This window comes from Budorcas taxicolor, chromosome 3 (assembly GCF_023091745.1).
Source record: "Budorcas taxicolor isolate Tak-1 chromosome 3, Takin1.1, whole genome shotgun sequence".
Classification (NCBI taxonomy): domain Eukaryota; kingdom Metazoa; phylum Chordata; class Mammalia; order Artiodactyla; family Bovidae; genus Budorcas; species Budorcas taxicolor.
In genome coordinates, this window is record NC_068912.1 from 91,803,924 (window position 1) to 91,827,171 (window position 23,248).

The window sequence follows — 23,248 nt, forward strand, 5'->3', positions numbered from 1 at the left end:
AGTCCTTGCTTGGTGCCCTGTAATAGATGCTGCACTTTCCTTCCCTGCAACCCAGTGTCAGGAGATTGGCTTTACTGCACACAAGGGGGCGAGCGGACCCAAGTTTGATTCAATAGTGATCATTTTTTTAAAAATGTAATCTTAGATCTTCCATCTGGGATCAATTTCCTTCTGCCTGAAGAATAGCCTTCATAAATTCCTCAATAAGAATTTATTAGTGATGGGGCTTCCTGTCGTTGAGAGTCTGCCTGCCAATACAGGGGACTTGGGTTCGATCCTTGGTCCAGGAATATCCTGCATGCTGTGGAACCACTAAACCTCTGCACATCAGCTACTGAGCCTGCACTCTAGAGCCGGGAAAGCGCAACTGCTGAGCCCCGGAGCTGCAACTCCTGAAGCCCGTGGAGCCCCTGCTCAGGGACAGGAGAAGAGCAGCCTGTGCACTGCAACAGAGAGTAGCCCCCACTCGCTGCAACTAGAGAAATCTAGTGCAGCAGCGATGACCCAGCACAGCCAAAACTAAACAAATAAAAGTTTTAGAAAACAATTTATTAGTGATACTCAGTTCTTGTTTACAAAAAAATATTTTATCCTCATTCTTGAAAATACTGTCATTGTGTGTAGGATTCCAGTGTGTCTGTTATTCTGTTTTAGCATATCAAAGGGAATCTTCACTGCCTCTGACTCCCATTGACATATCTGGTTCATTATTCCACTGGCATCATTTCCCAGTCTCATCTCCTACCATTTCCTCCTACACAGTTTCTGCGTTAGCAACACAGTGGTTTCCCCAAACTCACAGTAACGTTTCTTACCTTTATGCCTTTTCTCAGGCTGTTCCTTCCATCCAAAGTGCATTTTCCCTCCCTTTCCTCCCCATTTCATCTGTATGACTCCTACTTATCTGTCAAACCCAGTGGTACCTTCTCCAGGAAGTCCTCCTTGAGCCACCCCCCCACCCCGCTCAGTAGGACTTTCTGTCTGCTCTTGCAGCATAGATCAGAACTGTATTACAGTGTGCTATAAATCCCTGGAAACCTGATTGTTTCCCTCTCTGCACTGAGAATGCTTTAAGAACAGAGACCATGACTTATTCATCTTTACACACCAGGTACCCGAGGCCTGGTACTTTACCATACATAGTACCAAATATACTTGGCAAGTATTTCAGTACTTCAGTAAGTATTCCCTGAAGAAATATTTTATTCTCACTTTGGCCTCCCAAACCTCACTCTCGCCCTGTTCTTTAACACTTAATTTGTTCTCTGCCACCTCCTCTCCCTTGAGGCTCTGCCTCTGAGGACATCGCTGAGTTGAAGTTTTGTCCTCGATCTTCATTCTCTGCCTTCTCTGGAGCATCTGCTTTATGATGCTCCAAACTTAGGAATTCTCCTTCCTTGATCTCTGGAGCACTTCACTCTGCTTTTTCTCTTCCTGCCACAGATTAGTTTTCTCTTGTGTTGTTTTCCATGTCCCCATTCCCTACCCCCCCCCCCTTTAAAAAAAAAAACAACTCCTTACATCTGTGTCCCCTGGGATTCTGGGCTTGGGTTTCCCCTTTCTCACTTGGGATCTTGTCCATACTCCTTGCTTTAATTATGGTATCCATGCATGTGGCTCCCGAATAAGTCAGGGTCCAAGGTGGAAAGCAAGAAACCATGCTAAGTATTTCTTCCCAACCCAGGGATTGACCCAGGTCTCCTGCACTGCAAATAGATTTTTTAACCATCTAAGCCAGCAGGGAAGCCTCATTCAAAACAGAGGAAGCAGGGACTTCCCTGGCAGTCCAGTGGTTAAGACACTTCCATTGCAGGGGACACAGGTTCAATTCCGGGTCAGAAGCGAATCTCGCATGCCTTGCGGCAAAAAAAAAAAGGAAAAAAGAAAACAGTTTCATGATGATAGTGAGGAGCCAAATGGGCAGAAGGCAGGGATACCAGAGTGGGAGTAAGAGCCATTCATTGCTAGACACATTCCCTGAAGCAGAGGAAAGAGATGACAAAATACACTGCCTCTCCCAGCCTCTTACTCCAGCCAGTGCTTCCATTGGCTGAAGCAGCTGGAAGGCAGAGACAAGGGGACAGGGTTTAACTCAGTGCAGGGCCAGGGAGAGCCAGGAGTGGATCTGCAGCACCCTGGGCTGAGGCTAACATAGCCCCATCCCTGGGCTTCCTGCCCCAGCTTGTTCACCATCTCACACCCCACCTGTAACTCAGCACATCTTACCTGAATCTTCTTCCCGAAAAACACCTTCCTCCTCCCAGCTTTCCTATTCAGTGGTCCCTGATTCTCCAAGAGCCAGGCTGAAACCTTCCAGCAAAGCCTCTGACTCCTCCCTCCCTCTCTCCTTCCTCCATGTGGTGTCAGTTTCCAGGTCCAAAAGATTCTCTGATGGAAATATGCACAGACCCTCCCCTTGCCTCACACCCAGTTCAGATCTCCTCTTTCGCTTGTTGTGTGTGTGTGTGTGGCATGTGGGCTTTCTCTAGTTGTGGCACACAGGTGTACTTGCCCCCCAGCATGTGGGAGTTCAGTACCCACACCAGGGATCAAACCTCCGTCCCCTGCACTGGGAGGTGGATTCACAACCCCTGGACCACCAGGGAAGTCCCTTGTCTGGCTTCTAACAAGAGCTTCTTCGCTGGGTTCCCTACTTCCGTTAACCTTTTCCTGATTCATGCTACACCACAGCCTGCCCATCACCAGTGAATCAAAGATGACTTTTTCCACCCTGCAGCCTTCTTGCCCCACCACAGGCTCACTCAAACCTCATGACTTAACAGCCTTCTCCCAGTTCCCCTAGGATGTCCTGTGCTCTCTCCTTCTGAACCTTGGGTCATCCTGCCGGTTATCTGGAATGGCACTTGCTCTTTGCCTCTCCCCCAGTGGAAACCCCACCCAACCATGCAGCTCCACACTGATGTAAATCTTAGGGAATGAAATTTTAACAGCAGATTCCAAAAGCCTTAAAAATGTGCAATTCTACTTCTGAGAATCAGGCCTAGAACATCATCAGGAATATGGCCAGAGAGGATCACTGGAGCATTTGCTTATTAATAAAAGACTGTAAACAATCCAGGTATCCAACATGGAAGGTAATGGTTCCATAAACTAGGGAAACAGCCATTGAATGAGATTTTATGCATCTATTAAAAAAGAAAATTGCAATCATATGGGGAAATGCTCATATTATATATACGAGGGAAAAGCAGATTACAAACTCATTATAAATTATATACATACATGAACAACAACACATCATCTTTATCAAGCATTTGGTAGGTATCAGGTACTGTCACAAATGATTTACATGTGTTTATTCATTTAACCCTCACGACAACCCTACAAGGTAATAAGCGAGGAAACTGAGGTACCGAAAGGTGAACTGACTGCCCTAGGTCACACAGCTAGTGAGTGTCAGGGCTAGAAGGGAGGACAGGCAACCCAGAGCTTATGCATTTAGACATGCTGTCCCCCACAAGCAGTGGAAACCCAACCACTTTTTTTAAACAGGCAAATATAAATATTCCACAGGCCAGACTATACTACTTTAAAACCTAACAAATACAATAAATGCTGGGATGTGGTACAGAGCAATATCACAAGACAATTCTTTTTGAAGGTTGTTTTTTATGTATGTGTAGAAAAAATGCAGGACAATATACATCACAACTTTAATAATAATTTTCTCAGAAGGACATTATTTTTTTCTTTTCTTTTTTACTACCTTTGATTTTTCTTCAAAATCTGCAACAAGTATATATTACTAGATTCCTGGTTTTTGGTTTTAAAAACAATGTATGATCCAATTAGGGCAGCAGCTGTGCCTAATTGGTGCCTCTGTCCTCGACATCTAACACAGTAAATGGCACAGAATAGGTACTTGGTAAAAGTGAAATAGATGTCCTTTAGTTATAGATCCTGCCTCCTGCACAGCCACTCTAGAAAGGGATTGCAGGATAATGTGAATCCACAAAGCTCAAGGATATGAAACAACAGCAGGCAATTTTCACAGGAAAGAGGCTACTAAGTATAGGAAATCATTTCAATACTGCATTCTTAGGACTCAGTATCCACTTTTCTCTTTGAAACTAAGTATATTGAGTGGTTTATTATAAATGTACAATGACAGTTGTGAACATCAGTTGATTTGGAGGGGGAGGGAGCGGGAGCTTGAGAACTGAGTATGTTGGTTGCCTTGCTGCTTAAAATAAAATGGGCTTCCCTGGTAGCTCAGTTGGTAAAGAATCCACCTGCAAAGCAGGAGACCCCTCTTCCATTCCTGAGTCAGGAAGATCCGCTGGAGAAGGGATAGGCTACCCACTCCAATATTCTTGGGTTTCCTTGGTGGCTCAGCTGGTAAAGAATCCACCTGCAATATGGGAGACCTGGGTTCGAGCCCTGGGTTGGGAAGATTCCCTGGAGAAGGGAATCTGTACCAGTATTCTGGCCTGGAGAATTCCATGGACTATATAGTCCATGGAGTCACAGAGTCAGACAGGACCGAGCGACTTTCACTTCATACTTCATACTTCCTTGAATAAAATGGCCACAGTGCTTGCCCTTGAACAGGTCTCAGTAATCAATAATCTTAAGGGAAGTAAGGGAGTGTAGGAACAAAGCAAAAGCCCTCAAGAAACAATAGTTCAGATAAAACAGAGTCCTAGTTCTTCCTCAAGGGATATGTGTAAACAATCTGACAGGGAGTTCTGCCAGAACTAAGGCTTCCACCCAGGTGGAGGATGGGATGTTGACCTTTCCTGATCTTCAAGATTTCAGTCAACTAAAACTTGGACTCCATCATCATTTGCCTCAGTTATGTGGGGAATTCTCCTCAGCTCAAGCCCCTTCACAAACATACATGTACCCTTACTTACAACTTCTTCTGTTTTGCTGTTCCTGGAGATGCTGCTTTGGGAAAGTAATAAATCCTTCTCTGGATCTTTGGCTTGGTTGTGCCTTTTGACTTGGCACCGAAAAGACGGTGAACCCAGTTTTCAGGTAAGGGGCTGGGTAATTGAAGTAACCCAGGAAAGAGAAGCTGGGTCTTGGTGGACCTGTGGTTGCTCTGAGTAGAATTGCCTGGGAGGTCATGTGGCTCTGTGGCAGAGAATGGGGGGATAAGAGGTGTGGAGGGGGCCCCCCTCCAGCCATTCCAGAATCATTCTCCAAAATTCGAAGCTGAGCATGTCCCTCTCCTACTTATCCCACAGACAAGGCTCCCTATGCCCTCCTGGTTGGAGTCAAGCTCTTCATCAGGGTGGTCCAGCCCTGCTTGCCTGCTCAGCCTTCTCCCCTGAGCGCCCCTGCCTCCCACCTGGCAGGGCCCAGCCCCACTGCACTGCTGCCTCCTGGGCAAGCCCTTCCCCCACATGCTCTGCTCCCTCCACACACGCTGCACCTCATCTAGAACAACCTTCCCTAGCCCTGGTCCCCTATGGCTCTCCAGGTCCTCCACGTCGCCCCTGAAAGTCACATGGCCCACCCAGGAGGCTGGCTTCCCAGTTCCCCTGTGCTCATCAGGGATCCATCAGGTGCCACCTCGGAGGCCGTGCTATTAGCCCATCTCACAGGCTGTAACCCCACTCCCGCAGCATCAGCTCTAGAACAGCGGTTCCACCTAAGAGATGCTGGAGCCCCTGACAACCCCCATGTTCTCCTCTCCTACCATGCCCCCGGGCGCTGATGGGTCCCCAGAGCTAGCATGGTACCGGGCACAGAGTGGGGCTCAGATCAGTTTTCTGTCTCATAAGGAGTGTCATGGGCAATGGGGTCCTTTGTGGCCTGGAGACCAACCCAGAAGTCTGAGCCAAAAGCCAGAGCTGAATAAAGACCCTCTTCCTCAAAGACAGCCTGCAACGGCCACAGAGTTGAGAGAGGCTGCTATGCTGAGTGCCTCAGAACCCGTCAGCATCCTTCCCAAGGGGTGGACAACACACAGCCTGCTGGGTGGAAAGACCCAGGCTTATACCTCAGCTCTGCTGCTGACCAACTCCCACTCCCTTATCTGAGATGCAGGAGTGATACTTCCCCCACAGGAGTGTCACAAAGACTAAATAAGCACACAGTTCTAAAGCCGATGCCCTGCAGGGCCCTGCTGTGCACTGAGGTCTCTTTGTCATTTCTTATAGGCCAAACTCCAGGCTCCATGACCTCTTGGTTCCAACTGGCAGAACAGTTGCTAATCAAGGGAGGAACAGCAACATAACTACCTGAGGCAAGATTAAAGGGACCCTAGAGGCTCATCAAGATAAGAGGCTAGATCACCTGAGACCCTGCAAATCTTGCCAGCAACCCCATCCTTTAGAAACTGCAGAAGAAGGAATGAAGACTGCTGCTGCCCTGATCCTTATCACACACTCCTGCCTGACTAGGTAACCTCTCCCCGGTCACCAGGGAGGGGGGCACCCTTCCTGAGCAGCTTGCCTGCTGTGTTCCTCCTTTGCTGCCAAAGTAATAAAGCCACTTTTTCCTTCTCCTCCATAACTCTGTCTCCGTATTTCTGTTTGAAATTGGTGCACAGACAGCCAAGATTTTGGCAACAAAACAAGGGCTGTTTGTATGTGGAAAGCCTAGTCAATTGTAAGAGCTAAGTTCTAGACTGTCTCCAACATCACCTTTACTCTTATAGTCAAGTCTGGCAGCACCTTGCTGTCCTATGGGCCTCCATCTCCAAGCACAGATGACCACCCCTTTCTCCTCTAAGTGACCCTTCTATTGGCTCCCTGGGCCCTCCCCACCTCTTGTCATTCTATCCCACAGCACTTAATCAATTTCTCTTCCCCCACCATCCCTAAAGTCTGTAGTCTCCCAAAGTCTGCCTCCACCCCCTTCTCTCTTTGCCTTGAGCAGGAAAAGATGCTCACAGCTTCATGTTTGGTCCAGAGTTCCAGACTTCTACATCTATTCCTTCCTGGGCAGCTGCTCTTTAGGAACACCCAGAGCCCCCATGACGTGAGGACCCCTGAACCAAACTCCCTCCCGAGCTTCTCCTTACTTCCCAGATTCCCTGGATCTGCCCACCTGGGCATCCTTCTAATCACTCTTACACACACACACTCACTCGAGTACCCAAGGCCCCTGCTGGATTTTTCTACACTCCTGCCCCAATTCTCCATGCACATGACAGCTGGCTCTTGGACTGATTTAAACTCCAGGGTCTCTGAAATAGGGACAGTCTCTAACTGTTTTCCCACACTGGGAACCATAGGACAGCCTCTGGGTCAGGCAGTGACCAGTCCCTCCCCTGTGGACTCAGAAGTGGCCTGCAGCAGCCCAGGTCAGCATGCCAGTTCTATCAATTTCAATCCCAGGTAGATAATCCATCTGAAAGTGAAGTTGCTCAGTCGTGTCCAACTCTTTGCAACCCCACGGACTGTAGACTACCAGGCTCCTCTGTCCATGGGATTTTCCAGGCAAGAGTACTGGAGTGGGTTGCCATTGCCTTCTCCAGAGGATCTTCCCGACCCAAGGATTGAACTCGTGTCTCCTGCATTGAAGGCAGACTCTTTACCATCTGAGCCACCAGGGAAGTCCAAAGTAGGGCTCGTCCAGGATTTGAACCCAGGACCTCTCGCACCCTAAGTGAGAATCATACCCCTAAACCAACGAGCCACTAATCTACCTGGGATAGAAGGAAAATTCTTGTTCCTCTGGCAGATCTAATCTGTTCTTGTCACTCACCCTTGCCTGACCTTCCAGACTCCCTGGGACAGGGCAGAAAGAAGGAAGCCCTCCTTTTATGCAGGGGAAGAAAACCTCCAGGTCTTCAGGAGAGCAAGGTCAAGCTGGGTTCAGATCCCTGGCCCCCCAACTCTCAGGCTGGAGCAGACAGGCAGCAGGTTGCTGGAGGGGAGGGCAGTGGTGGCTCCATCTAACATCTGCTGCTGTCTCTTACTGTGCTCAAAGGTCATTTTGGAGGTGACGGGATTTTCTGCTTGACCTGTTAAGATCCTAGAAGAGAGGGAGGAGGAGGAGGGTGGGAGGTAGGCGGGGCCTCAGAAGCTGTCTCTTGGGACATTCCAGGCCTGCAGGAGCTGTTCTGCCAGGAGGAGATTTAAGCACTGTCAAGGCTCCTTCCTCCCTCTGGATCCCAGCTCTCAGAGCCTCAGGAGACTCTGCCCTTTGAGGGGCATTCCCCTCAGAAGGTCATCATGGCAAACAACAAGGGGTGCTGGAAGTGGGCCATTGTGGGTGGTGTCAGTGCGGTTATGGTGTTCGCCATCGCAATGATCGTGGTCTTCTCGCTGCAGAAACGCACCGTCCTGCCAGGTAGGAGCCCCTAGCCGCGCCATCTGGCTGTCTCCCCACCCCTCACTCTTTCGCCGCATAAGGCTCTGTCCCCGCCGACAGCCCCGCTGGCCCCTGCCCTCCTCCCCATTGTTGCTGCTCTCCAGTCACTGAGTCGTCTCTGACGCTTTGCGACCCCATGGACTGCAGCACACCAGGCCTCTCTGTCCTTTACACTATCCCAGAGCTTGGTAAAAGTCATGTCCTTTGAGGCTATGATTCTATCCAACCATCTCACTCTCTGTCGTCCCCTTCTCCTGCCTTCCATCTTTCCCCTCATCAGAGTCTTTTTCAGTGAGTACTTCTTCGCAGCAGGTGGCCAATTTACAGGCATTTCAGCTTCAGCATCAGTCCTCCCCATGAGGGTTCAGAGTTGGTTTCCTTTCGAATTGACTACCAAGACTTATCCCCCATCCACAGCTCTATTTGCCCCTCCCATCACCAAGCCCACCAAGATTTGATCTCCAAACAACAGTTTCATTAACTTTGTTTCCCTTCCTCCTTTACCAGGCTTCAGCTATCCTTCCATGCTCCTGGATGAACTCTCCTTGGAGGTCACTCAGGCATCACAAGCTCGGCGGGCTGGGCTGAACTTACCCTCACACCCCTGCACCCTCTCCTGATGAAGGGCCTTCCATCCACATGGGGACCTGGGAGCAGCCTCCTCTCCTTCTGCCTCATGCCTGTATCTTCAGTCCTGTGCCTCGAGGCTTCTTCCTTCCCATCCTCTATCTCCATTCCCTGCTCACCCTAACCTCTCAGCTCCCCCTCTCCTGCTGGACCCCTGCCTCAGCCCGCCCCTTCCCACACAGTCTCTGCCACCAGCCTGCTCTCACCAACCCACGCTCGCCCTGCCACTGAGGAGCACTTTCTAAACACAACGTTGCTTGCTATCTTCAGCACATACCGCCCCCTATTTTTTTTGCCGGCACCCAGGGTCCTTTACAACCAGATCACAGCCCTCTTTTCCAATCTTGTCCTATCTCATTTCTCCGTATCTGTACCAAGGCAATGGCCATTCTTTTATGCAACCACACATTTCCTATGACCATACCTTTGCTTGTACTCTTCTTTCTGTCTGTAATAACCTAGTCCCCTCTTTCGGTTAATTTACACACCCATCCTTCTAGGTCTCCCTTAAATGTTCCCTTATCAATGAACTTTCCAATGTCCCCAGGCTGGTCCAGAGCATCCTTGTGCTCAGGGCCCCACATGTTTCTCTCTCACAGCACTGATGACTCTGGGGTCCACTGTCTATGCTAGATGGCAGGCTGGACATGGCCCTGGGGCCCAGAGAGGGTTAGTAGGATATACAGACAAGATTCCTGGGCTTGGGCAAGAACTGATGCTAACAGCCTCCTTGGCCTTGATTCCAGGCTGTGAACAGGATGGGCCCTGCCGCTCTGATGCAGACATGCTGGACTACCTGCTAAGCTTGGGTCAGATCAGCCAAAGGGATGGCCTGCTGGTCACCTGGTACCACGGTGCCAACAGCAAGGAGCAGATGAAGGCTGCCCTCAGCAGTAAGTCCAGTTGCCAGGATGGGGCAGGCTGGGGCAGAGGTGAAGATGGAGGGAGGGTGGAGGCAGGGCTAAGACAGCATTACGTGTGAGGTAGCATCAGGATGGGTATGGCCGCATTCTTGCCATCCACTTGAGAAAGTGAGGGCTCACTGGTTATGTGACTGGCTCAGGTTGTAGGGAGATGTCTGGGTCCAAGGTCATATCTTGCTGTCATCTTTTCAAGGTGAAAGGAAGGGGCTCCAAATTTGTGCACTCTTCAGAAGGGAGTTTCAGATTCAGTGGCTCTGGTGTGGGACCTGAGAATTTGCATTGCTAGTAAGTTTCCAGGTGGCACTGCTGTTGTGAGCCCGGGATTACACTTTGAGAACCACTGCTCTACCCAAAACCCTCAGTTTTAGGGAAGTTAGATCCTGAGTGGGAGAGGTTCTTGTCCACAGTCACGCAGTAGGTCTGAAGCAGAACGAGACCCAGGCTCGAGGCCTCTGGCGCTTACCTCCTGCAGCGTCACCACAGGGGGCCTGGGAGTAAGAGACAGGGAAAGGTTTGCTGAATGAATGAATGAGTCCTTAGACCTCTTGGGGAGGCAGGCTTGGTGGTCAGCAGAGGGGAGGGCTTCCACAGGCTGGGTGGAGCCAGTTTGCTACTGCTTCAGGATTCCGAGGCTAATGGTCAGACTTGGGTGAGGAGGAGGAGCTAGAGAACCCTGGCAAGAGGGAGAACTCTTATCTGAGAGATAAGGCCTGAGGGAAGGCAAAGAGGCTCTGCCAGCCCCAGGCTCATCTCAGGTAAGTCCCAGGGCAGCAGATAAGGATCAGGCCCCACCAAGTTGTGACCTTGGCCAAGAAGAAAGCTAAGGGCCCCAAACAGGTGGTGCCCAATAACCAGAGTAACCAGTCAGTATAGCCACAGGGGTGGGAAGGACCTGAGGTCTTCCATAGGTCTAGGGGAGGAGGGTGGCTCCACAGCTGGGGTAAGGATCCTGAGGGCAAGCAATGGTAGGCCGGAGTTAGGGGGGCGAAGTCACACCGGACATCTCTGTGGATGGGAGGGGCTAGAGCTAAGGCTTGGGAGGCAGACAGGAGTGGGCTCAAATTCTACATTTCACCATTTACCAAAGGAGTGGTTTGGGACAAGTGACTTCACCATCTGCAGCTCAAACCACTTCCTCTGCCAAAAGTGGACTGGTAGGATGAAACCAGGAAACTTGGTCATGAAAGAGGTCATTATTAGTAATTATGCTGAAACAATAGGAATACCCCAGAGTAACTGAGCGATTTACTCCAAGTAGATGATGATTGAAACACAGTGTATGCAACACAATGGATATTTTATTATTTACCTCTAGTAAGTGATGGAAAGGGGGCACAGAGAACTCAAGTAACCTGTCCAAGGTCACACAGCTTGCAAGTATTAAAGCGGGGACTGGAAGCTGGCAGCCTTGGGTACAGGGTCTGCACGCGGAGCCATGGTGCCCCTCCTCCCGGATGTGATGTGTAGAGCTCATGGGTAGGGAGGGAGGGAGGGCCTGGGGACGTCCTGTGGGCTCCCTGTGGAGACCAGCACTCCTCACTTGTCTGCATTGCTTAGCACCAGGGCTGCTACTGGAGCTGCAGGAACATGAATCTTCCCTCATCTCCTCTTCCCTCATACCCACCCCCTGCCTCCCAAAGCAGTTGTCTCCCAGACTCAGGATCTGGAAGGCCCCAAACAGGTGTGAATGGCTGCGCAGGAGGAAGCTGGATCCAGGTGCTGATCACAAGGAGGCAGGTTAGGTCCATCCATCTTTAGTCCCCCTCACTGAGCATTTGCTGGGTCCCTGCTCTGCACCCAGCTCAGGAAGAGGTGTAGAAACGAGTGAGACATGGTCCCGAGTTCAGGGGCTACCAGCATCTCAAGGGAGGCAGCCGGTGCAGGTCAAACAAGGCAGCAGCTTCAGAGACTCACCAGGACTGAGACCTGGGTTCCAGCCCTGGCTCCCTCCCAGTGTACCGCCACCTTCCCCAGACCGGACTTGGCCCATTTTAGATGGGGAAGGAGACCTCTCAGCATCCATTCTCTTTAGCTACCCTCTTATCTGCCCAGCTACCCACCTGGGCCCTGACTTCTCTGGGCCTTGCTGGGCCCCAAACCCCTCTGGATCCCTCTCTCAGCATTCCTGGGTAACCAAGTTAAGACAAGAAAACCATAGAAATAAAAGTTACCTTCATATAGCCCTTCACAGTTTACAACCTGGTTTTGTTTCGTTTTGTTTTTAATTTTTATTTTTTTAATACAACATAATTTATGTCCATGTGCTATAGTTAAAGGCCAGAGAGATTCATCCCCATCTTGTCAGTGAGGACACCAAGGATTCCGGAGCACTGGGCCAGAGATATAATATGAGGATGAAATGGGACAGTGCAAAGTGCCTGAAACAGTGCTGGGGACAGCCTGGCACTCAGCGTCCTCTCGCTTCTGGAAATCCAGACACCTAGGCTTCAGAGAAATTTACAAAAATTCTCTGCAACTGTGTGCAAGCTCTTTTACTTTTCTGGACCTGGGCTGGTTGAACTTGACTTTTTTCTCTTTTGGCTGCACTGTGAGGCCTGTGCGATCTTAGTTCCTCGACCAGGAACCAAACCTATGCCATCTGCACTGGGAGGACAGAGTCTTAGCCACTGGACCACCAGGGAGGTCCCTGATCTCAGCTTTTTCTATCGTTCATTTATCCAGCCTTTTACCATCCAACAAACATTTCTGAAGCTCCTTTTTTAGGCCTGGTACCATCTTGGCACTGGAAATCCCAGTGATGGGCACCACAGACCTGGAGCCTGCTCCTAGCCCTCAGGCTCAGGGAGGATGGTGCTATATGAGTAGTTACATGGGGGCTGTGCGCTCAGAGGATAAGCCGTCAGCCTGACTTTGACCGTGTGTGTGGTTTAGGGATGGCCTCCTTGATATTTTAAGCCAACACCCACAAATGAGCTGGAGGTGGCCTAGTAAAACTGTGGAGAAAAGAGTGTTGCCATGGCAACAGCCAGATGTAGGAGCCCAGAGATGGGAGACAAGATATTTAAGATTTGAGGCTCAAAGTGCAGTCTGTGGACCAGCAGTCTGGGCATCACTGGGAAGCTTGGTAGGTGTCTTGGGCCCCACCCCAGATCTACTGAGCAGAACTTGCATTTGAACAGTTCCTGGGTGGTTTGTGTGCACACTGATGTTGGAGAAACAGGAGTGGATGGAAGCTAGATATTGAGGGAGAGAGGGACTCGAGGTGAGAGGGCAGTTTGCCAGGCCTGGTCCTACAGGACCTCACAGACTATGGGCAGGCATTTGGATTGGATTCTCAGGACTAAAGCCAGAGCTGTTTTGAATTTTTGATAGAAGTAACACAATCAGGTATAGGTGAATGGACTTTGAGGGGAGCAGGGCTGCAAGTATAAAACAGAAGAGGTCCCTCTGATGCCTACTGTCTGTGATGGATCAGGCGCTCATAGTGACTCCACCCAGGCTTTACTCTACTCCTTGGTCAGAGAGCCTGGCCTGCTCTTGGCAGCCTGCTTTGCACTCAAAGTCCTTGACTCTCTCCTGGACTGAACTCTCCCAATGGGTATCACACAGCCACCTCAGGAGTTAACTGTATGCATTTAAAAGACAAAAACAATAACAACCCTCAGTGCCCTTAAGGGTTTCCAGAGATGGACCAGCTTACATACTTCTGGCAGGCATATGAGTCACAAGAATTTTTCTAGATAGTAATTTGATAATATGGGCTTTAAAAACAATACAGCGGCCTTCCCTGGTGGTATAAAGAAGGCTGAAGGTAGAAGAATTTATGCTTTCAAACTGTGGTGCTGGAGAAGACTCTTGAGAGACCCTTGGACTGCAGGGAAATCAACCTAGACAATCCTAAAGGAAATCAACCGTGAATATTCACTGGAAGGACTGAAGCTGAAGCTCCAAAACTTTGGCCACCAGATGAGAGAGCCTGCTTATTGGAAAAGACCCTGATGCTAGGAAAGATTGAGGGCCAGAGGAGAAAGAGGCGACAGAGGATGAGATGGTTAGATGGCATCACTGACTCAATGGACATGAGTTTACGCAAACTCTGGGAGATACTGGAGAGGAAATCTTGGCATGCTGCAGTCCATGGAGTCATAAAGATCCACACATGAGTTAGCGACGGAACAAGGACAGTGGATAAGAATCCATTGAATCCAGGGTTTAGGAAGGAACATGCTTTGGAGCCACTAAGCCCATGTGCTACAACTACTGACCTGAGAGTTTTTGGACTCGCGAGTCGGCACTACTGAGGCTGCGTGCTGGAACGACTGAAACCAGTGCAGTGCGCCTGGAACCCGTGCTCCGCAAGAGACGCCACTGCAGTGGGAACGCTGGGCACAGCGATGAAGAGCAGCCCCTGCTTGCAGAACTAGAGTCTGCTCCCAGCAACCAGAAATAATTCATCAAAAACAGCCAAACGACCCTGCATGGCCCTGACGAAAGTTCCTCAAGGCAGGGTAGAAAATAATCAGAAAAATCAGAAAAAAAGATGCATCCTTATTTGTTAGTAGCAAAAGTTTGGAGACTACTGAAATGTCCCAGGAAAGGTCGGGGAGTAGCTAACCGAAACGGGGGGACCACCCTCAATCAGGGCTTTTGTAGCTTTTTTTTTTTTAAGTGACACATATAAAAGAGTGGTCTCAACTGTGTAAAAATTATAAAAACGGATGGAAATGTGGGTTAGTAACTCCCTTTCTGCTTTTCTATATTTTCCAAATGTTCTATGATAAATGACTAACACTTTGATGAGGAAAATAGATTTAAAAGAGGAACTGATCGAGTTTGTCCTATTCACAGGTGATGTCATGGTCCTGGAGGCAGACATCACAACAGAAGGGCTCGGCACAGTCAACGAGACAGGAGTTGCCATCATGGCGCACCCCCCAGCCGTCTACAGTGACAACACCGTAGAGCAGTGGCTGGAGGCTGTGCTGGCCTCTTCCAAGAAGGGTAAGGACTTCTCTCAGGCCCTCCCCAGCTGCCAGGCCCTCCGGTCCTCAGGCCACATGCGTAAGGGTTGCTCCACTAGGAGACAAGTCCAATCCCTATTAAGAGCTGCTCTTTGCCTCAGTTTCCCAGACCACTCTAGAGGCCTGGGCTCAGGGAAGATGGGTGAAACGAGGGATGCGAACGTGCAGGGTAAGCTGCAAAAGGCCAGACATGACCATTCAGGCCCCCTGAATCCATGGAACTGGATACAACAAGCTCAAAGCCAATTCCACCTTCCCCACCCATGTCTCTTTGGCTGTTACCAAAAGAATCCAGGCATCACACTAATGCCTCTCTCTCATCCCCCACATCTGCTCAGCTGCTGCCTCTGCCAGTTCTAACCCTGAACCCTACCCCCGATCCAGTCCCACTCACATCATCTTTCTCCTGGACCTCCTTCCTCACTGGCTTCCTGCCTCCAAACTCTACCAAACACCTACCCGGGTAAGCTTTCCAAAATGCCAACTGTTGTGTCACTTCCCTGCTTTAACCCTCCATGGCTCCCCATTGTCCTCAGGACAAATTATGATCTCCTTGGCCTGGCTTTCAGCATCCTTCTCTAACTGGTAAAGAATCGGCCTGAAATGCAGGAGACCTGGGTTGAATCCTTGGGTGGGGACGATCCCCTGGAGAAGGTAATGGCAATCCACTCCAGTATTCTTGTCTGGGAAATCCCATGGACAGAGGAATCTGGGCTACCGTCCAAGGGGTTGCAGAGTCAGACACAACTGAGCAACTGACTCTTGCTAATTCCTCAGCCTCATCTCCTCTTAAGCCTTGTGTGGCTTAGGACCCTCTGAGCTTGCCTGTCCAAGAGTCACAGTCCCTTTTCATCAGATTCTTGACAATACCTGCACCAGCCCCAAGTCCCAAGCCCTTAGCCATCATTTGCTTCTTCCCCTTCGGGATGAGGGATGGAAGATCACTCCTACACGGGCAAGTCTTTCTCTCCAGCAGAGCTCCGCCTGTTTGAAGCCTTCACACCCACCCAGAATTCCGTCCCTGTCTTCCCTCCCACCCCTGACACACACAGCATACCTGCTCTCTCTGTCCCAGGAAGTCATGTCTTCTGTTTCCTCCTTCCTTGAGCACAAGGGACCAATTTCCCAAGCCCTTGGCCCTCTCCCCACAGGCATCAAACTAGACTTCAAGACCATCAAGGCTGTGGGCCCCTCCCTGGACCTCCTTCGGCGGCTGACAGAGGAGGGGAAAGTTCGAAGGCCTGTGTGGATCAATGCCGACATCCAGAGGGGTCCCAATGTGGGCATCTCAATAGAGGTCAATGCCACACAGTGAGTGTTTGCCTCTCTGCTCCAGCTTGTCCAGTCTGTTTCTTTCAACATCTGGTACAGCAGGTGCTCAGGGGACCTTTGCTGAGTTTGCCTCCAGCCACACCAGGTCGTCTGACCTCTGAGCCTTCACACATCCTGTTCCCTCTGCCTTGAATGCTCTTCCACCATTTCCTGGTGAACCAGCCATTACCTGCCCCAGAAACTTCCCTGACGTCCAAGGCTGCTGAGGACCCTCTCTCACACTTTCTCCTAACAGTCCTGATTTCACAAAGCTATCACTGTTGGATTACAGGTTTGTCCCCTTACTATAACGTTTATTCCTGGATGGCAAACAGTGACCAGGGCAACCCTGGTCTAGCAACCCAGGGCCTGCTAGAAAAGTCTAAAACACTAACTCCTTCCCCAGCCTCCGCCACCTGCCCCCCAGCCGCCCCCAGATCCCAGTACTGCCAAAAACGGCACTTACATAGCACCAGCTGCATGGTGCGCTCAGGTTTACAGAGGGCCGCATGAAAGGAGAGAATATATCTGAGTTCATCTTCCCATAGAAATGCCAGGTTAGGAGCCTTTTTTTTCTCACCGTTTTGCAGATAAGAAAGCAGACAATAACTGAGGCTCAATCTGTTGAATGTTTATTATCTGTCACACGCATTAAGTAGTCTGGTTGTAGAGTACCATTTAACTCTTACAATGAGAATGAGGTAGGTACTATTATTTTTATTTTGTAATATAGGAATTATCTCACTGAAGTTAAATGACCTGCCTACATCTAATAATTGGCAGAGCAAACATATAAAGCCAGGTCTTTCTGACTCTAACCTCCAGCTGTCTACTGTCCATCTTCATTCATCCATCCACCCATCCATCCATTAAACCATCTTTCCAACCAGTCAGCTAACAATACATCCACCCAGTATTTATCTAGTCTTTAACTGTGGTGCATTTGGAAAGCAGCAGTTTGAAACTGTAGTCAGTGGCCCAAGATTTTAAAAATGGATGATCTTGGAGTGAACGTTACTCAATCTGCGAGGTGGAGAGGGTGATATTATTTGCCTATTATTTGTAAGAGTTCAAAATTTGAATGACATTTTAAAATATCTGAAAATTCAGAGACTCTCACAGCTGGCAGCACAGATACCACACCTGGGGATTGGGTGCATCTCCTCATCCACATGGGGATGTTTGAGAAGTCCTGTCCTGCCTGAAAGCATGCCACCTTTTAAGAATCAACGAGGTTGCGTGAGCTGCCCAGGGTCATAGTCAGGACTCAGTCCCCTAACATGGGACTTTGAGCAAGCCACCCTGTGCTTCAGGACTGTGCTCTAACATCTAGATGCGATAGACCCTGCCTCTTCCGAGCACTCTGATGGGAACCCAGGAGACGAGGAAGGGGCTCTAAAAGACCAGCATCTCTGATTCTCTGCAGGTTCCTGGCCTTGGTCCAGGAGAAGTATCCTGAGGCAACCCTGTCTCCAGGCTGGACTACCCGGTACCTGCCCTTATTCCCAAATGGGACATATACCCGGGCCATGGTGGAGAAGATGCAGGAGCTGGTGGGAGCACTGCCCCAGAAGGTGACCTTCCCCGTGCGGGCCGTCATGGTCAGGGCGGCCTGGCCCCACTTCAGCTGGCTGCTTGGCCAATCTGACAGGTGGGAACGCCCAGGCCCCTGCCACGGCCCCTTCTCCCTCTAAACTCACTCCCGGGCCTTGAATCCCCAGAAAGATCCCAGATGCTGATGGTTAGAAGGGTCTTCGTGATCATCTGGCCCAACCTCTGCTGGTGCTCACATTCTCTACCGTGCCCCTGCTTTCTGCTCATACACCTCTGGTAATGGGTAGCTATCACTTGAGGCAGCCTGTCCAGGGGAAAGTGTTGATTTTTTTCTGCTTATTTGTTTTGGGCCCCACTACACACCATGTGGGATCTTAGTTCCAAACCAGGGATCAAACCAGCAACCCCTGGGGTGGAAGCAGTCTTCCCCCCTGGACCACTAGGGAAGTTCCAGAAAGTGTTTATACTGAGGCAATTTGGCTCCCACAGCTTCCACTCTTGGGAGCCAGCTATTCTTTGAGGGTGTACAGACCGCACCTATAGCCTCTGCCCCAATAGCTCTGTGGGATTGGGGGAGCCCACCCTCTCCCCCAACTCTGCACTGGCCTGAGCTGCCCAGCACCACCTTTCTCAGCCTCTCCCCACTGGAGGCCACTCCCTTCCCTCTTCATGGGTGCGTGTGTCAGTGACTCAGTCGTGTCCGACTCTCTGTGACCCCATGGACTGTAGCCCTCCAGGCTCTTCTGTTCATGGGATTCTCCAAGCAAGAATACTGGAGTGGGCTGCCATTTCCTTCTCCAGTTCCCTCTTCATACCTGACCTCTAATCCAAGTCCCCACCACCACCCCACCCCCCACCCTTGCCCTTATCTCTTTCCTAAGTTGTTCAGTCTCTGAGTCTTGTCTGACTCTTTGGGACCCTATGAACTGCACCACGCTAGGCTTCCTTGTCCTTCACCACCTCCCAAAGCTTTCTCAAACTCATATGCATTCAGTCAGTGATGCCATCTAACCATCTCATCGTCTGTTCCCTTTTCCTCTGCCTTCAATCTTTCCCACTATCAGGGTCTTTTCCAATGAGTCAGCTCTTCGCATCAGGTGGCCAAAGCATTGGAACTTCAACTCTTCAGCATCAGTCCTTCCAATGAATATTCAGGACTGATTTCCTTTAGGATTGACTGATTAGATCGCCTTGCTGTCCACGGGACTCTCAAGAGTCTTCTCCAACACCACAGTTCAAAAGCATCCATTCTTTAGCACTCAGCTTTCTTTATGGTCCAACTCTCACATCCATACATGACTAGTGGTAAAACCATAGCTTTGACTATCTGGACTTTTGTCAACAAAGTAATGTCTCTGCCTTTTAATAAGCTCTCTAGGTTTGTCAAAGCTTTTCTTCCAAGGAGCAAGTGTTTTTTAATTTCATGGCTGCATTGCCCTTCTTTGGGACTTGAATGAAAACTGACCTTTTCCAGTCCTGTGGCTACTGCTGAGTTTCCCAATTTTGCTGGTATACTGAGTGCACCACTTTAATAGCATTTTTTAGGATTTAAAATTGCTCAACTGGAATTCCATCACATCACCTCCATTAGCTTTGTTCATAGTGATGCTTCCTAAGGCCCATTTGACTTCACACTCCAGAATGTTTGGATCTAAGTGAGTGATCACATCATTGTGGTTATCCAGGTCATTTTTTTTTTTTTTGTATAGTTTTTCTGTGTATGCTTTTTTTTCTCTCTGTATTCTTGCCACCTCTTTTTAATATCTTCTGCTTCTGTTAGGTCCATACCATTTCTGTCCTCAATTGTGCCCAATCATATGAAATGGTCCCTTGGTGTCTCTAATTTTCTTGATCTCTAGTCTTTCCCATTCTTTTGTTTTCCTCTATTTCTTTGCATTATTCACTTAGAAAGGTTTTATTTCTCCTTGTTATTTTCTGGAGCTCTGCATTCAAATGGGTATACCTTTCTTTATCTCCTTTGCCTTCGCTTCTTTTCTCAGCTATTTGTAAGGTCTCCTCAAACAACCACTTTTCCTTTTTTGCATTTTTCTTGGGGATGGTTTTGATCACTGCCTACTGTACAATATTACAAACCTCCATCCATATTTCTTCAGGCACTCTATCAGATCTAATCCCTTGAATCTATTTGTCATTTTCACTGTATAATCATAAGGGATTTAAGTCTTACCTGAATGGCCTAGAGGTTTTCCCTACTTTCTTCAGTTTAAGTCTGAATTTGGCCATGAATTTATGATCTGAGCGACAGTCAGTGTTTTGCTGACTGTATAGAGCTTCTCCATCTTTGGCTACAAAGAATATAATCAGCCTGATTTCAGTATTGACCATCTGGTGATGTCTGTGTGTAGAGTATCTCTTGTGTTGTTGGAAGAGGATGTTTGCTATGACCAGTGCATACTCTTGGCAAAACTGTTAGCCTTTGCCTGTCTCACTTTGTAATTGCCTGTTATTCCAGGTATTTCTAGACTTCCTACTTTTGCATCCAGTCCCCTATGATGAAAAGGACATCTTTTTTTTTCATTCAATTTAGCTTCTTCAGCACTAGTGGTTGGGGCATAGGCTTGGATTACTGTAATACTGAATGGCTTGCCCTGGAAACAAACATTCAGCCATTTTTGAGACTGCACCCAAGTACTGCATTTCGGACTCTTTCGTTGACTATTAGGGCTACTCCATTTCTTCTAAGGGATTCTTGCCCACAGTGTAGATATAATGCTCATCTGAATTGAATCCGCCCATTCCCATCCATTTTAGTTCACTGATTCCTAAAATGTGTCTTTGTGGGTCCTCTTTCCTAACAGAGGGCCCACAAATAGACAGTCCAAGTGGGGAGGCAGAACAGTCCATCTCCCTTCTTAGCCTCTGCCCTCAGTCAGGGTTCCCAAGGCTTCCCCACCTCAGCTCAGGGTCACTTCTGAGCATGGAGGAGGGGCTAAGGGCTGCTGGCCCCATGCAGGCTCTGAGCTGGCTCTCTGGACCCCAGGTACACCCTCACGATGTGGCAGTCCGCCTCGGACCCCGTGACAGTGGACGACCTCCTCTACATCCGGGACAACACCGCCACCCACCAAGTCTACTATGACCTCTTTGAGCCTCTCCTGTCACAGTTTAAGCAGCATGCCAGTAGGGAGGGGTCTCGGGAGGGTGGGAAAGGGTGGTAGGGTGGATTCTGCACAGGGCAGCACCTAGTAAATATGGGAGCAGAGCTCGGTGGGGCAGGCCAATGAAAGGGGAAAATCCTACGTGAGATAGGACAAAGGAATCATTTGAAGCATACATTGTATGCCAGACCCTGGGATGGAATGCTAAGCTCCATAGATTCGTGAAGCAGAGGTTCCATTTTACAGATAGATAAACAGAACAGTTATAATTTATACGAAGTTGTCCAGCTTAAACGTGGCAGAGCTCCTACTGGAAACAGCAAATTCCAAACCCTTGCAGTACAGTTCCTGTGAGGGTTGCTCTAGCATTTCAGAGAACGGCTCCTCCCCTGTACCTGCTAATCAATGATGCTTGTTCCTTTGTCCAAAGCCCCTGTTCCCTTGACTCCAAACCGAGGAGAGCCTGCAATCAGGCCATCTCAAGGGGACCCATCAGACCCAACATTCCTGCTCTGGGAGCCATCTAGGTGAGGGGGGAGGAATACCAGCTTTGGGGCCCGACTGACTTGGCTCCATCAGGCTCCAATCCCAGCAACCCTGCCCACTGGCTGTAGGACCTTGGGCAAGTCACCCGTCATCTACAAAACAGGGAACTCCAGCTCCCTGGAACTTTGCTGTGAGGCTTAGAGAGGACTCATGGTGTCCAGAAGGCCTCCGTGACTGGTGGTGGCCTCTTCATCTTGGCAATCTGACCCACAGTGAATACGTCACGGAAGCAAAGCTACTACACTGGGGGCAGCCTGATCCCTGCTCTCCAGCAGCCCGGGGACGAGGGTCTGAGCGTGGAGTGGCTGGTTCCTGACATCCAGGGCAACGGAAGCACAGCAACAGTGCAGCTCCCAGGTAAGGTCTGCCTGCAGCCCCTGTGCTCCTAGCTCGACTGCAAGGGTTACCTCGGGAAGCTACTCAGGTCTCTGTTACCATAGCAACGGGGCTGCAAGGTGGGGGAGCAGTGTTGTCAAAAGTAGGGGGCCCCTGGCCTTTGGACCAGCACTTGTGAGGCTTCGGTCACATGGTGCTGCAACAGAGGCGGGCACAGGCCTCAGAGCTGAGCTAGCGGCTCACTGGGCCATTCTGATGAGCCCCAGGCACATTCACAAAGCAGCCCTTCCACCTGGAACCCAGACCCAATCAACAGACCCCATTACCTCCTGCTGTCCCTTTACCTTCAGCAAGGGCCTCTGACCCCCCACGATAGCCCTAACCCCAGACACTGTTGCCTCCACTGCCTCTTCCAGACCGAGAAGGCATGATCCTGCTGGACGTGGGCCTCCAGGAGCCTGCAGCTGGGGAGCCCGTGCCCATCGTCCGCACCCCAGATGGCCGTGCCCTGGCACTGGAGTCCTGCCTGCAGCAGCTGGCCTCGCACCCCGGACGCTGGGGGGTCCACGTGCACATAGCGGAGCCCACCGCCCTGCGGCCGGCGCTGGCCACGCTGGCCACCCTCTCTGCCCTCGGCCGCCTGTCTAGGCCCGTGTGGGTCGGTGCCACAGTCTCCCACGGGAGTTTCAGGGTCCCTGGCTACGTGACTGGCAGGGAGTTGCTTACAGCTGTGGCCGACGTGTTCCCCCACGTGACGGTGGCACCAGGCTGGCCCGAGGAAGTGCTGGGCAGTGGCTACAGGGAACAGCTGCTCACAGACATGCTGGAGCTGTGCCAGGGCCTCTGGCAACCCGTGTCCTTCCAGCTGCAGGCTGGGCCTCTGGGCCAGAGCCCCGCTGGAGTCGTGGCCCGGCTGCTGGAAGCTTCTCCCCGGGCCACGGTCACGGTGGAACACAGCCCTGGCCGGGGCCTCTATGCGTCTGTGCGGGCAGCACTGCTGGCAGCCAGGGCCGTGAAGAAGACCCGAGTCTACTACAGGCTACCCCAGAGCTACCGCCAAGACTTGCTGGCGGATGTTGGCACACACTGACACCCAGGTGGCCTGGTGGACCCCAGCTTCCCACGGGGCGGCAGGAAGGAATAAATGCCTCTGCTTCCTCAGTGCACTGTACGCATGTCCTTGGGGCAGGATGGAGTGGGCGTGGACGTCAGGTGGCCAGGGACGATGCTTAGAGGGTCTGGAGGCTGGGGGCCAGGTCGTTCCGGTTGTCCAAGAGGAACTGTTCACAAGCCTTGAAGGTGGTGTAGAACTCAGAGGAGAGGCCGGTCACATTGGTGGTCACGTACTTGAGAACGCCCGGGGTGGCCTGGTTGTAGTAGGACACCTGCAGGCCGGGCAGCCACACCCAGGAGGAGGGGGTGGGGGCGGTAAGAGGTTACTGAGTGGGCATGAAGCAGGCAGTTGGCATCTTTGTGTCCAGCTCTTTGGGACCACATGAACTTGTACCCCTCCAGGCTCCTCTGTCCATGGCCTTCTCCAGGCAAGAATACTGGAGTG

The 23,248-nt window shown here is 50.4% G+C and overlaps 2 protein-coding genes across 3 annotated transcripts in view; one reads left to right on the top strand and one right to left on the bottom strand.

The window, feature by feature from the left end:
• Positions 1-8,153: 8,153 nt before the first annotated feature.
• LOC128044556 (protein FAM151A-like) lies at positions 8,154-22,780 on the top strand. Its single transcript, XM_052636839.1, has 8 exons — positions 8,154-8,271; positions 9,666-9,812; positions 14,652-14,804; positions 15,976-16,135; positions 17,562-17,786; positions 20,691-20,830; positions 21,568-21,711; positions 22,107-22,780. Exons 1-8 carry the CDS (start codon positions 8,154-8,156, stop codon positions 22,778-22,780), a joined length of 1,761 nt encoding a protein of 586 aa, XP_052492799.1.
• ACOT11 (acyl-CoA thioesterase 11) overlaps positions 20,911-23,248 on the bottom strand; it is a 47,472-nt gene continuing 45,134 nt past the window's right edge. For both annotated transcript variants that reach the window (XM_052636836.1, XM_052636837.1), the window contains exon 16: positions 20,911-23,075. In XM_052636836.1, coding sequence (XP_052492796.1) covers positions 22,920-23,075 — 156 coding nt within the window. In that variant the 3' untranslated portion in view covers positions 20,911-22,919. The remainder of the gene's footprint in view (positions 23,076-23,248) is intronic.

What these genes read in the sequence shown, in the direction of transcription:
- LOC128044556 (XM_052636839.1), top strand. Translation starts at nt 8,154, where the DNA reads ATGGCAAACAACAAGGGGTGCTGGAAGTGGGCCATTGTGGGTGGTGTC. An exon ending in ATAGAGGTCAATGCCACACA is followed by an intron (nt 16,136 to 17,561) that starts GTGAGTGTTTGC and finishes GATTCTCTGCAG; the next exon opens with GTTCCTGGCCTTGGTCCAGG. An exon ending in AGCAACAGTGCAGCTCCCAG is followed by an intron (nt 21,712 to 22,106) that starts GTAAGGTCTGCC and finishes TGCCTCTTCCAG; the next exon opens with ACCGAGAAGGCATGATCCTG.